This window comes from Cuculus canorus, chromosome 18 (genome assembly GCF_017976375.1).
Source record: "Cuculus canorus isolate bCucCan1 chromosome 18, bCucCan1.pri, whole genome shotgun sequence".
Lineage (NCBI taxonomy): Eukaryota > Metazoa > Chordata > Aves > Cuculiformes > Cuculidae > Cuculus > Cuculus canorus.
The window spans coordinates 6,487,864-6,499,301 of NC_071418.1; the positions used below are offsets into that span (position 1 = coordinate 6,487,864).

The window sequence follows — 11,438 nt, forward strand, 5'->3', positions numbered from 1 at the left end:
CAGTGGGTTTGCTTGGCTGAGCTCCCTCCCCAGCTGCCTGAGCGGCACCTCTCGGCCTAGTGACCACCACCTCTGTCCCTGTATCCCAGAGCAGTGCCAGGGTGGGGATGCGCAGGCAGGATCAGCTTTCCCAGAGTATGGGCGCTCCCTCCAGGCACCACTTTCCATCCAGGGATACCAGCCCCGGGCTGGGCATGGGAGGACCCAAAGCTTCACCCAAGCAGCCCTTGGGCACTGCAGGAGGTGTTCGAGGACAAGGCGCTGCCCCGGTGTGATCCAGACTGACTTTAATGCCATGAGTCGAGGGGGATGGGGGACACAGCTGCCATGGGTGGTGCAACCGCTGGCTCCACCGCCATCCTTTGCCAGTAGCCAAGCAAGTGCCCCAGGGCGGGCAGGGGGCCGGGCCCAGGTGGGTCAGTACTCCCAGAGTGTGGCCCGCAGCACGGACTCGCTGTCGGCGCGCAGGGTGCCGGCCGGGTCCCCACGTAGGTATCGGCCGTTCTTCCCTTTGATGGCGACACGTCCCCGCTCCCGGAACTCGAAGAAGAAATCCTCGGAGAGGTCCCCATCACTGCACACCGACCCGCTGCTGGCCACGTACCAGAACTTGCCCCCCTGGCCTGTGGAGAGTCCCCGAGGGCTGTCAGTGGGGTCTGGCCCGGCCCCCGGTAGCCCACACCTTGGTAGCCCCCCCATCCTGCCTCCCACCTCGGATCTGGTAGGCACCATCGCTGAAGCTGATGTGGAAGACGTCGTAGACGGAGCGGTTGGAGTCGAGCAGGTTGGAGCCACGGTGGTAGCAGACGAAGCCATGCTCACCCCGCAGCACCAGCATTGGGCGGTTGATCAGCTTCAGTGTGAACTCCTCATCCTCCCCTGTGCAGGAGCCTGGCCCTGAGCACCCCAGGGTGGAGGTCCAACACCAGGACCCCCTGCCCACCCCTGGCACTTACCCACGGCATCGCTGACGGCTGCCAGCTGCCCGTTCTTCTTGGTGCACACGTACCGGCCGTTGCTGGCACGCAGGGCCACCCGCCGCCCACGCCACTCGATGTCAAACATGGTGTTGGCAGCACTGGTGGCAGAGAGAGAGCATGAGCCAGGGCAGCCGGTCCTCCCAGACCCCAATCCCTGGCTCACCTGGAACTGCTGCACTCACATTTCAGTGGCCACAGCCTGGATGCCCCCATGGGCCACGAGGGTCCAGTAGCTGCCGGCATTGGTGTGCAGGCTGCACTTGTTGGTGTCACGGTCAATCTGGAGCTGGAAGGTCTCGTGGTTCAGCTCCTCGTCCTGGTTCGCCGAGACGTTGACGCCTGCGGGTGGGAGTGGCCGTGTGTGCCAGCCCCGCTCCGGCCACGTGTGCCGATGAGCCACGGCTGCGCTTGCCCTCCCGGCCCCTCCCCGGCAGCGGTAAATCCATCTGCAAACAATCGCGCTAATTGGGCTGGTTAATCTGATTGCAGCCACGTCCATCTGGTCAGCACCCTGGCACACAAACCCCCTATTTATAGCCTTCCTGCCACCGTCACCCGGCACTAAGCCGCTTGGCACAGTGGCAGGCGCATTCCCACTGCCCACAGGGATGGCAGGGCAGCTGGGGGCATGGCACAACCTGGGCTGTGGGGACACCTCGGAGATCCTGTGGGCACTGGATCCATCCGGCAGCTGCTGCCTGGGGTCTGGCTGCAGGCACGGCTCTGCCCAGCTCCAGCAGCCGACCCTGGGCTGCCAGGTTCACCCCGTGCCAGGGAGGACGCACGCAGAGCTCTGTGTGCGGACACGTGTGTCCTCAGGGCTGCGCAGAGCCCTGCGCGCACACAGTTGAGCACTGTGTGTATGTGCAAGTGTGCAGCGCTGGAGAGCCGTGTACACAAACGTGTGCATGCGGCAGGGTTGGGAGAGCCCTGCACACACGTATGGGCTGCATGGTGTGCACATGCGTGTTTAAACGCAGCATCGTGCATGTACAAACACGGTTTGCACACACAAATGCAGGAATGGCATGGAGCCCTTCAGATGCTCACACACCCCTGTGCACACCCACAGGCGCTGCACACGTTTGGCATGGGATGTGAGCAGAGATAGGGTGCAGGCAGGGGCAGGTGGTGCCATCAGGCACTGGGATGCAGGCAGGAACAGGCAGGGAGGAGTTACAGGCACTGGGATGCAGGCAGAAGGATTTGCAGGCACTGGGATGCAGGCAGGAGCAGGCAGGGAGGAGTTGCAGGCACTGGGATGCAGGCAGGGAGGAGTTGCAGGCACTGGGATGCAGGCAGGAGGATTTGCAGGCACTGGGATGCAGGCAGGGAGGAGTTGTAGGCACTGGGATGCAGGCAGGGAGGAGTTGCAGGCACTGGGATGCAGGCAGGAAGCAGGCAGGGAAGAGTTACAGTCACTGGGATGCAGGCAGCGTTCAGGCAGCCCTTACCTTGTCGGATGGAGACATATCTGCCATTGGCCGCCGTGAAGACCACCTGGGGGTGGCTCTCCTCCAGATCAAAGAGTTCATCTTTGCCCGGCTTGGTGCTGCGGCCGGACTTGAGGGTGCCGGTGGGGCCCATGGGTGCCAGGTATTTGCCATCGCAGTCCTTAAAAGCCAACTTGCCTGCCTTGAACTCAAGGGTGTAGCCGGTGCGGGCACCGGGCTCGGGCACCAGCGTGCCGTCGCAGCGCAGGTAGCGCTCATCGGCGGTGCGCAGGCTGTACTTCTTGTCCTGGAAGCAGAGGGTGATGAGGGCATCCACCCCCCAGGGCAGGTTGCTGTCGGTGGCGATTTCGTCCTCGTGGGCGCTGAGGTGGGCATAGCGGCGGCGGCTGACGCTCAGCAGGTTGGCCTGGGGGTGCATGGCCAAGTGCACGGTCCAGAGTTCGCCCTCCGTCACGCTGGGGGCGAAGCAGGAGAGCTGATCCTCCCGACCCCCGAAGAAACGCCGGTGCGGGGCCGACTGCAGCGCCCAGCGCCCGTCCGACTGGGTGATGATGCTGAAGCGTTCATCCCGCCCCGGCTGCTCAGCCTCGCATCGCACCTTGCCATCCTTGTCGGCACCCAGGTACCGGCCCAGGTGACTCTTGAGGAAGACGACGGAGCTGTCGGCTTCATCCTGCTCCAGCGTCCAGATCTGCTTGCGCTTCAAGCTGGGCGCCGAGGCGTTCACCTTGTAGCCGAAGCTCTCCGCCGTCAGGTACCGGCTCTCGCAGTTGATCAGCCCAAACTGGATCTTCAGGACTTGGTGGATCCCATTCGTTGGCATCTTCCACCAGTGTGGGGTGGCCCCCGGGGGGCTGGTGGGACCTCCCCGGCCCTGCCGAGCTCAGGCGTTGCGGCGGGGCCGGTTGGCTGTGCCCACCGGGACGTCTGCGCTGCCTCGGTGCCGCTGCCGCACTGGCACTGCGGGTCGGCTTGGCACGGCTCGGCGTGGCACGGCGGGGGGGGGTTAATTAGCCACAGGTAGGATTACAAAGTCCGGCCAGATTGCGGCGGGCACCGAGGTGGCCGTAACCCACAGCGGGGCTTTCGCCGAGACCCTGTGGGTAAGGGGCACCGCGGCAGCACCCAAACGGCTCCCGGGGATGTGCGGCCACTCCACCGCCCTCCGTCACCACCGCTCCAGCACTCGCCTGTCCCGCTGCGGAGCCACGGGTGGAAAACTTGGGTGGGAACTCGATCCGGACGCGGGCCGGCGTATCCGTTCCCAGCGGGCTAAGGTTACCAGCCCCTCTGATTCAGCAGCAGGTCACCTCCACCCGCGCTGCCTCCCAGCCAGCTCCTAAGCGCCTTACCAATTAGCCAAGCATTTTGATTAGTTTAAACCTTTTATCCTGCTTTGGGGCCCTTGGCCTCCATCTGTCCTGTGGCCCCAAATCCCTTTTGCAGCTGTGGATCGGGGTCACGGCTGCCTCCCCCATCCCACCGGGACCCCTCGTCGGCCCAAGCTGTGGGGGTCTTTGGTGCCAACAAGGCTGAGACCGCCTGAAACTCATCACAGTGATGTGGCCGTGCCGCCTCGGCAGGGGATAGGGGCACAGGGGACAGTCGTCACTCCTGCCCCGCTGGCACCGTCCCCCCAGCCCAGCGGGGGAGGCAGCGCTGCAGGGACGTGAGGATGGGCAGGGATGAGATCCGTCCCCGCTGTCACCCCCTGCGCCAAGGACTGGCCGTGCAGCGGTGATGCCACCGCAGCAAGGCCTCATCCGCGATGGCTCCCGCTGCCGCTTTCCCCCCGGCTCCGGTGTCAGCGCAGCGCCCAGTCATTGTTCCCGAAAATAGGTCCTGGGGATTGGTTGCCTCATGACTTTTTCATAGCTCTCTCTTAGCGCGGCCCCCCAGCCGCTGCGTTACCCGAGCCACGGCCGCGCTGCCCTGCGCGCTGAAACGGATACGGGTCGGCTTTCGGGATGGGGGGGGGATAAGTGGGTCAGGGTCCTGAAGGGGCTGGGGGGCTCCAGGGGGCTGGGGATGGGGGGTCTCCACATGGGGTCCCCAGGGTCTGGCAGGGTGGCCGTGCCGGCTCTCGGAGGGTGCACGCTGGCCCATGTCCGGCAGCGCAGCCAGGCGCTGGATTTATATGTACCAGCCTCCCAGCCCCCCCGGAGGGGTCAGGCTCCCATGGGGGGGCTGCCTGGGCTCTGTTCCACAGCCGATCCCTACATCCCCCCCAGCTTGAGGACAGCCGAACCCCTCACCGGGACACTACCAGCCCTGCTGAGACCTGACACACTCATCACAGCCCCTCCTGCCTGGCCATGGCGGGGGTCCCGGGGGGGTGGCCCCACTCCAGTTTCAATCCAACACTGTTCCTGGGAGGGATGGAGGGTGCTGGACTGCCCTGGGGGGGACCCCCAGCCCCTCCGTGTGTCCTGGCCCTCGGGCGGGGGGGGGCTCAGCTGTGCGCCAACAGCCCCGTGGGGGGCAGGGCAGGGAGCTGGGGGGGCAGGGGGGGGGGATGGGGGGGCAGGATGGGGTTGGGGTGCTGGGTGGTGGTGCTGCCTGTGTCCCCTGGGGACCACACCTCATCACCATAGCAACGAGAGGGATGGTGTCTGTGTGTCACCATGGCAACAAGAAGGGATGGTGGCTGTGTGTCACCATGGTGATGGGAGGGGACGATGACTGTGTGTCACCATAGCGACGGGAGGGATGATACCTGTGCGTCACCATGACGACCAGCGGGGAACAATGCTGATGCGTTACCATGGTGATGGGAGGGGGCGGTGGCTGTGTCACTATGGTGATGGGAGGGGACGATGACCGCGTGTCGCCATGGCAACGGAGGCTGCGCACAGGCACGGAGGGGGCCACGCCCGCATCACGGGCAGCGGGGCGGGGCGGGGAGCCTTCCTCCTCCTCCCCCTCCTCCCCCCCTCTTCCCGGCCGAAGGTCCCCGCGGTTCGGGGCGGGGCCGGGCGTCCCGCTGCCCCCGGTGCGATCGCTCCTAATACGGGGCTCGGCGCTGCCGGGGCTCCTTCTTTGGGCAGGAGGCAGCTCAGGGCCGGCCCCGCCCGCCCCGCCCCGGGTTGGGGACATGGGACACCGCGGGTGTCACCTGGGCAGCCCCCACAGCCGGTCACCAGCCCCAGCGCTTGGTGGCACGCAGGGACACTGGGGCAGACTGGTCTGTGCTGGGAGGGGGGGGAAACTGTGCCAGAACCCCCGTCCAACCCACCCCCCATCCAGAGCCAGGACCCCCTGCTCTGCACCCCAACACCCCAGCACCCCGACACCCCCTGCCCAGCAGCCCAACACCCTCTGCCTTGCACCCAGCACCCCCTGCCCTGCACCCTGACACCCCAATACTCCTGCCCTGCAACCCAACACCCCCTGCCCAGCACCATGACACCCCAACACCCCTCGCCCTGCATCCCAACACCACCCTTCCAGCACTGTAACACCCCAATACCCCCTGCCCAGCACCCCAACACCCCAACACCCCTTGCCCAGCACCCACTGCCCTGCACCGACACCCCCTGCCCAGCACCCTGACACCCCAATACCCCCTGCCCTGCCCCCCTTGCCCCACTCCACTGCCATGGCGCTGCCGATGTCCCCCCATGCCACCCAGCCAGGAAAGGCCTCAGCGCATGGTATTTCATCCCCAAGCGATGCTGGGAATTCCTCGGAATACTGAGAACTTCCGCGAGCAGCCGCTGCGGCACAGACGCGGGCGATGGCAATGCCAGCAGCCACCTCCAACGTGCCCACCCGGTGCAGAAGGGCTGGCGTACGCGGGTGCGAGGGCTGATGGTGTGGCACGAGGGGCTCTGGCACGGCGTGTGGCTACCAAGCATGGTGCGTGGCTACCTAACACGGTGCATGACACCCAAGTCTCCGGCACAGCATGTTGGGGTGAGCCATACCCACGCCACCCCACAGCAGAGTGGGGCACACAGCACGTGCAGGGGGTATCCCCCCCACTTGATGAAGCAGGGGGACTGGGACACAACTGGGGCTGCAGAGGTTGGGGTGCAAGCTGGGCCAGTGAGGCTCTTCTTGGGGAGATGCTCTGGGTGGGGCTGTGCAGGGGGGGGTGCCCATTGGGGTGTCCTCAGGTGGGGTGCTGTCTGTGGGGTGCCTACCACCGTCTTTTGGGTGTCAGCACCATCTGTCGAGTGCCCAACACTGTCTGGGGGGGGGTGTCAGTGCTATGTAAGGGGTGTCAGCATCACCCGTGGGGTGCCCTGCACCATCCATGGGGGTGTCCCCAGGCAGGGTGATGTCTGTGGGGTGCTCAACACTGTCTTTGGTGTGTCAGCACCATCTGTGGGGCGTCGATGCCATCCATGGGGTGTCCACTACTGTCCGTGGGGTGTTAGTGCTACCTATGGGGGGCCCAAAACTGTTTCTGGGGTGTCAGCGCTATCCATGGGGTGTTGGCACAGTTCATGGGGTGCCCAGCACTGTCCATGGGGTGTTAGCGCTATCCATGGGGGGTCGGCACCATCAGTGGGGGGCCCAGCACCATCCATAGAGCATCCAGGACCATCAGCAGGTGCGTGGCAGCGCCAGAGCTGCAGCAGAGCTTTTTGGGGTGCTGGCTGCGTGGTGCTGCGGGTGGGCCCACGCTGCTGGGACGCATGCGGCTGCCTGTGAGGCTGAGCGGGGTGCAGGCTGCAGTTTGTGGGGTGCAGAGCGCTCTGCCGCCGGCAGCAGGGCCTGCCTGCATGGGCAAGGGTGCTCAGAACCATGGGATGCTGTCAGCTGCAGGGGCTGCGGTGTCACCTATGGGGGTGCACGAGGCAGTGTTGCCACTTTAGGGGGACAGTGGGGTGGCAGCGGGGGTGGCAGTGCTGCCTGAGGGCCAGGTGGTGCTGCCAGGAGAGGGTTGGCACCAAGGGTGCCCAGCCTCGAGGGGTGCATGGTGCTGCATGGGGGTGCAGGTGCTAGGGGGGATGGGGTTGGGGTGCAGGTGCTGCCCGAGGGGTGCCTGATGCTACATGGGGGGGTCTGGTGCAGTGGGTGAGGGGACCCGGTGCTCCCCAAGGGGTGCCTGGTGCAGCATGGGGGTGCCCAGAGGAATGGGTGGGGGTGTCTGGTGTTATATGGGGGTGCCTGGCACTATGGGTGGGGTGCGGATGGTGGGGTGAGGGTACCTGGTGCTCCCCAAGGGGTGCCTGGTGCTACCGGTGGGGTTCGGATATTGGGGTGAGGGTGCAGGTGCTGCCCTGGAGGGTGCCTGGTGTTGTAAGGGGGTGCGCAGTGCAATGGGTGGGGGTGCCTGGTGTTATATGGGGGTGCAGATGTTGGGGTGAGGGTACCCGGTGCTGCCCGGTGCAGTGGGTGAGGGGGCCCGGGGATGCCGGTGGGGTGCAAGTACTACGGGAATGGCGGGGGAGAAGTGTACAGGTGCCACCCGAGGAGTGTCGGTGCTGCCCCAAGGGGTGCCCGGTGCTGCCGGTGTGTGTATGGGGTGGATGCAGGTGCTGCCCCAAGGGGTGCCCAGTGCAAAGGGTGGGGGGACCCGGTGCTGCATAGGGGTTCCCGGTGCTGCCAGTGGGGTGCAGGTGCTGGAGCGATGGGGGTGTCCGGTGCTGCCCCAAGGGGTATCCGGTACTGCATGGACGGTGCCCGCTGCCCGGGTGGGGGGGTGCCCGGTGCTGCCGGTGGTGTGGATTAGGGGTGGTGGTGGTGGATGCAGGTGCTGCCCCGGGGGTGCCCCCGCCGGGGTGCGGCCCAAGGCCCGCCGAGGCCCAGCGCTCCCGGAGGGGCCCGGGACGCCTCCACGGGGCCGGGGGTGCCCGTTGCGGCCGGGGGCGCTGCTGGGGGGGGTGTCACACCGGGGGGATCCCGGGGGGGCCCCGTTGGGGCCGGGGGTCGCCGCCCTCCCCCCCCTCGCCCCATGCAGGTTCCGGGGCGCCGCGGGGCGGGGGCAGCGCCGCAGCCGCCCCACGTGGCCGGGGCCGCGGCAGCCAATGGGAGCGCGTGTTTCGGAAAGATCTCCATATATGGCGATGTTCTCGGCCGGAGGGGCGGGGTCATCGCCCCCCGGGTATAAAAGCGCGGGGCTGGCAGCCGGGCGGTCCCACTCAGCCGGCGGCAGCGGACCAGGCGGCAGCGTCTACCCCAGCGCCGACAGCAGCTTCCCCCGCACAGGTAACGCTACCGGCCACGCCGCCCCGGGGCGCGGTCCGCGGCCCCGCCGCCCCTTCCGTGTTCCCCCCCCGCGGTGGGCGCCGGGCTTGGGATTACCTGGGGCGGGCAGCGCTATGGTTGCCCCCCCCCTTTATCCCCCCACCCCCCCCGCCGCGGTGAATGGTATCGCCCGCCGGGCGCGAGGGAGGGGGCGCGGCGCCATTGGCTGGCGCGACGGTGACGTCAGAGCGCGGGAGATTCAAACCGCGGGAAATTGAAGGCGCGCCGGTCTCCGTTTCGCCCCCCCTTAGAGCCCCCGACATGGAAGAGGAAATCGCCGCCCTCGTCATCGACAATGGCTCCGGCATGTGCAAGGCCGGCTTCGCCGGGGACGACGCCCCCCGCGCCGTGTTCCCCTCCATCGTGGGGCGCCCGCGGCACCAGGTGAGGCGGGAGCGAGCGGGCAGGCGAGGGGAGGGGGCGGCGGGGCCGGCGGGCGGCGCTGACTCAGGGATTTTCTTTCCCCTCTCTTCCCTCGCAGGGCGTCATGGTGGGCATGGGGCAGAAGGACAGCTACGTGGGGGACGAGGCGCAGAGCAAGAGGGGCATCCTCACCCTCAAGTACCCCATCGAGCACGGTATCGTCACCAACTGGGATGACATGGAGAAGATCTGGCACCACACCTTCTACAACGAGCTGCGCGTCGCCCCCGAGGAGCACCCTGTCCTGCTCACCGAGGCTCCCCTCAACCCCAAGGCCAACAGGGAGAAGATGACGCAGGTACTTTCACTCGCCTGGCCACCGCCCCTCGCTCTCATCCTATTCACAAATCTTTTGTTTCGGCATCTTAAACCTGAGTTTGTTTTTTTTTTCTTTTTGTCTCCCGACATTTTCAGGGTTCTGTACTCCTGGCATTTCCTCCCTGACGCCTCAGGTTTCTTTCATTTGTGTTTTCTGCCTGCGTTCTTTGCTTTTTTTTCCTTCACACACTGGGGTTTTTTTGCATGTCAGCATGTGTGTTCTAACATGAGTAACGCAGGTCACTACTCGATGCTAATTGATTTTTTTTCCTCTGCCTTTTAGATCATGTTTGAGACCTTCAACACCCCAGCCATGTATGTGGCCATCCAGGCCGTGCTGTCCCTGTACGCCTCCGGTCGTACCACTGGTATTGTTATGGACTCTGGGGATGGTGTCACCCACACCGTGCCCATCTACGAGGGTTATGCTCTGCCCCATGCCATCCTGCGTCTGGACTTGGCTGGCCGTGACCTGACAGACTACCTCATGAAGATCCTGACGGAAAGAGGCTACAGCTTCACCACCACAGCCGAAAGGGAAATTGTCCGTGACATCAAGGAGAAACTCTGCTACGTCGCCCTGGACTTCGAGCAGGAGATGGCCACTGCTGCCTCTTCCTCCTCCCTGGAGAAGAGCTATGAGCTGCCTGATGGCCAGGTGATCACCATCGGCAACGAGAGGTTCAGGTGTCCAGAAGCTCTCTTCCAGCCCTCATTCCTGGGTAGGTGTGGACCAGGGTGGGATGCCCTTATGGTGGGGGGGGTGTTGTGGGGCCAGCATTGCTCAACCGATGGGCTGTGTGAGGTCTAACAAGTCCACAACTCTTTTTCCCAGGCATGGAATCCTGCGGCATTCACGAGACCACTTTCAACTCTATCATGAAGTGTGACGTGGACATCAGGAAGGACCTGTATGCCAACACGGTGTTGTCTGGAGGCACCACCATGTACCCTGGCATTGCTGACAGGATGCAGAAGGAGATCACAGCCCTGGCACCCAGCACGATGAAGATCAAGGTAAGAATTGCTCCTTTCCTTTCAGCAGGGATGGGGTTGCGGGGGCTCCCGAGTCTTGTAGTAGGGGAGGTAGAAGAAGGCTGGGCCCACCCTGACTGCTGCTCCTTTTTTTGCAGATCATCGCCCCGCCTGAGCGCAAATACTCAGTCTGGATTGGTGGCTCCATCCTGGCCTCGCTATCCACCTTCCAGCAGATGTGGATCAGCAAGCAGGAGTACGATGAGTCCGGCCCCTCCATCGTCCACCGTAAATGCTTCTAAACGGACTGCTGGTGGGCGCCCCGCGCCTGCTGCATGAGTTGTCTCACTAGTGTATGTTTGCCCAGGCAAATCTATACACCTCGTGCTAGCCTCATAAAACTGGAATAAGCCTTCTTTCAAAAGAAACTTGCCCTTGGAAAGTCTGTACCTGATGTTAGACAAATGTCAGCACTGGATGGTCGAGCTGTCACTTTGATTTGACCTTGTTATTCAAGTTTAACCGTTCCCTTGGTGTCTGCCTGAGCGAAATACCCTGTACAGATCCACTCCCACCTCTCCTGGGAGCAGAGCCCGCGCCTGGCCGGGGCTCCCGCAGCTCCTACACTGACAGTGGCCGTCTTCCCCGCGCCCCGGGCTGGGACCGGTGTGTACAGGGTATTTGGAGTCAGACTTTGCTGTACATCCAGTGTGGAGTATTCCAGATTTCCTGTAGAGGCTGGTAGGAGTCCATCGAGAATTCACTTCTGTCGCTGCCGTTCTAGCAAGGTTGGGAAAACATATCGCATCCGAGCCTTATGAACCAGTCTTCATCTTCCTTCCCCCACCCGTATCCCAGTCGCCATCACGGGGCTGAAGTTACTCGACTTGAGTTGCTGAAACTTTGCATTTACACCTGTAAATTTACGCATCGTTTAATTTATGTAAGATTTTTGTACGTTGCCTTAATGTTCTCACATGACGGTAGAAAAACCAAAATTTGTAAGTCATCCTATAAAGTTGAGAAATTGTAATGCCCAACAACACATCATTGTGTAAGGAGAATAAAAAAAGCGCTGCAGTAAACTCAA

General features: G+C 64.0%; 2 protein-coding genes across 2 annotated transcripts; one reads left to right on the forward strand and one right to left on the reverse strand.

Annotated features, from left to right (window-relative positions):
* Window positions 1-257: 257 nt before the first annotated feature.
* On the reverse strand, window positions 258-3,780 carry FSCN2 (fascin actin-bundling protein 2, retinal). Its single transcript, XM_054083133.1, has 5 exons — window positions 2,435-3,780; window positions 1,163-1,319; window positions 957-1,078; window positions 712-879; window positions 258-623 (listed from the first exon to the last, which is right to left on the reverse strand). Exons 1-5 carry the CDS (start codon window positions 3,255-3,257, stop codon window positions 418-420), a joined length of 1,476 nt encoding a protein of 491 aa, XP_053939108.1. The 5' UTR covers window positions 3,258-3,780; the 3' UTR covers window positions 258-417.
* Window positions 3,781-8,450: 4,670 nt separating this feature from the next.
* ACTG1 (actin gamma 1) lies at window positions 8,451-11,438 on the forward strand. The gene is made up of 6 exons (XM_054083135.1): window positions 8,451-8,593; window positions 8,884-9,016; window positions 9,114-9,353; window positions 9,657-10,095; window positions 10,209-10,390; window positions 10,507-11,438. Exons 2-6 carry the CDS (start codon window positions 8,894-8,896, stop codon window positions 10,648-10,650), a joined length of 1,128 nt encoding a protein of 375 aa, XP_053939110.1. The 5' UTR covers window positions 8,451-8,593; window positions 8,884-8,893; the 3' UTR covers window positions 10,651-11,438.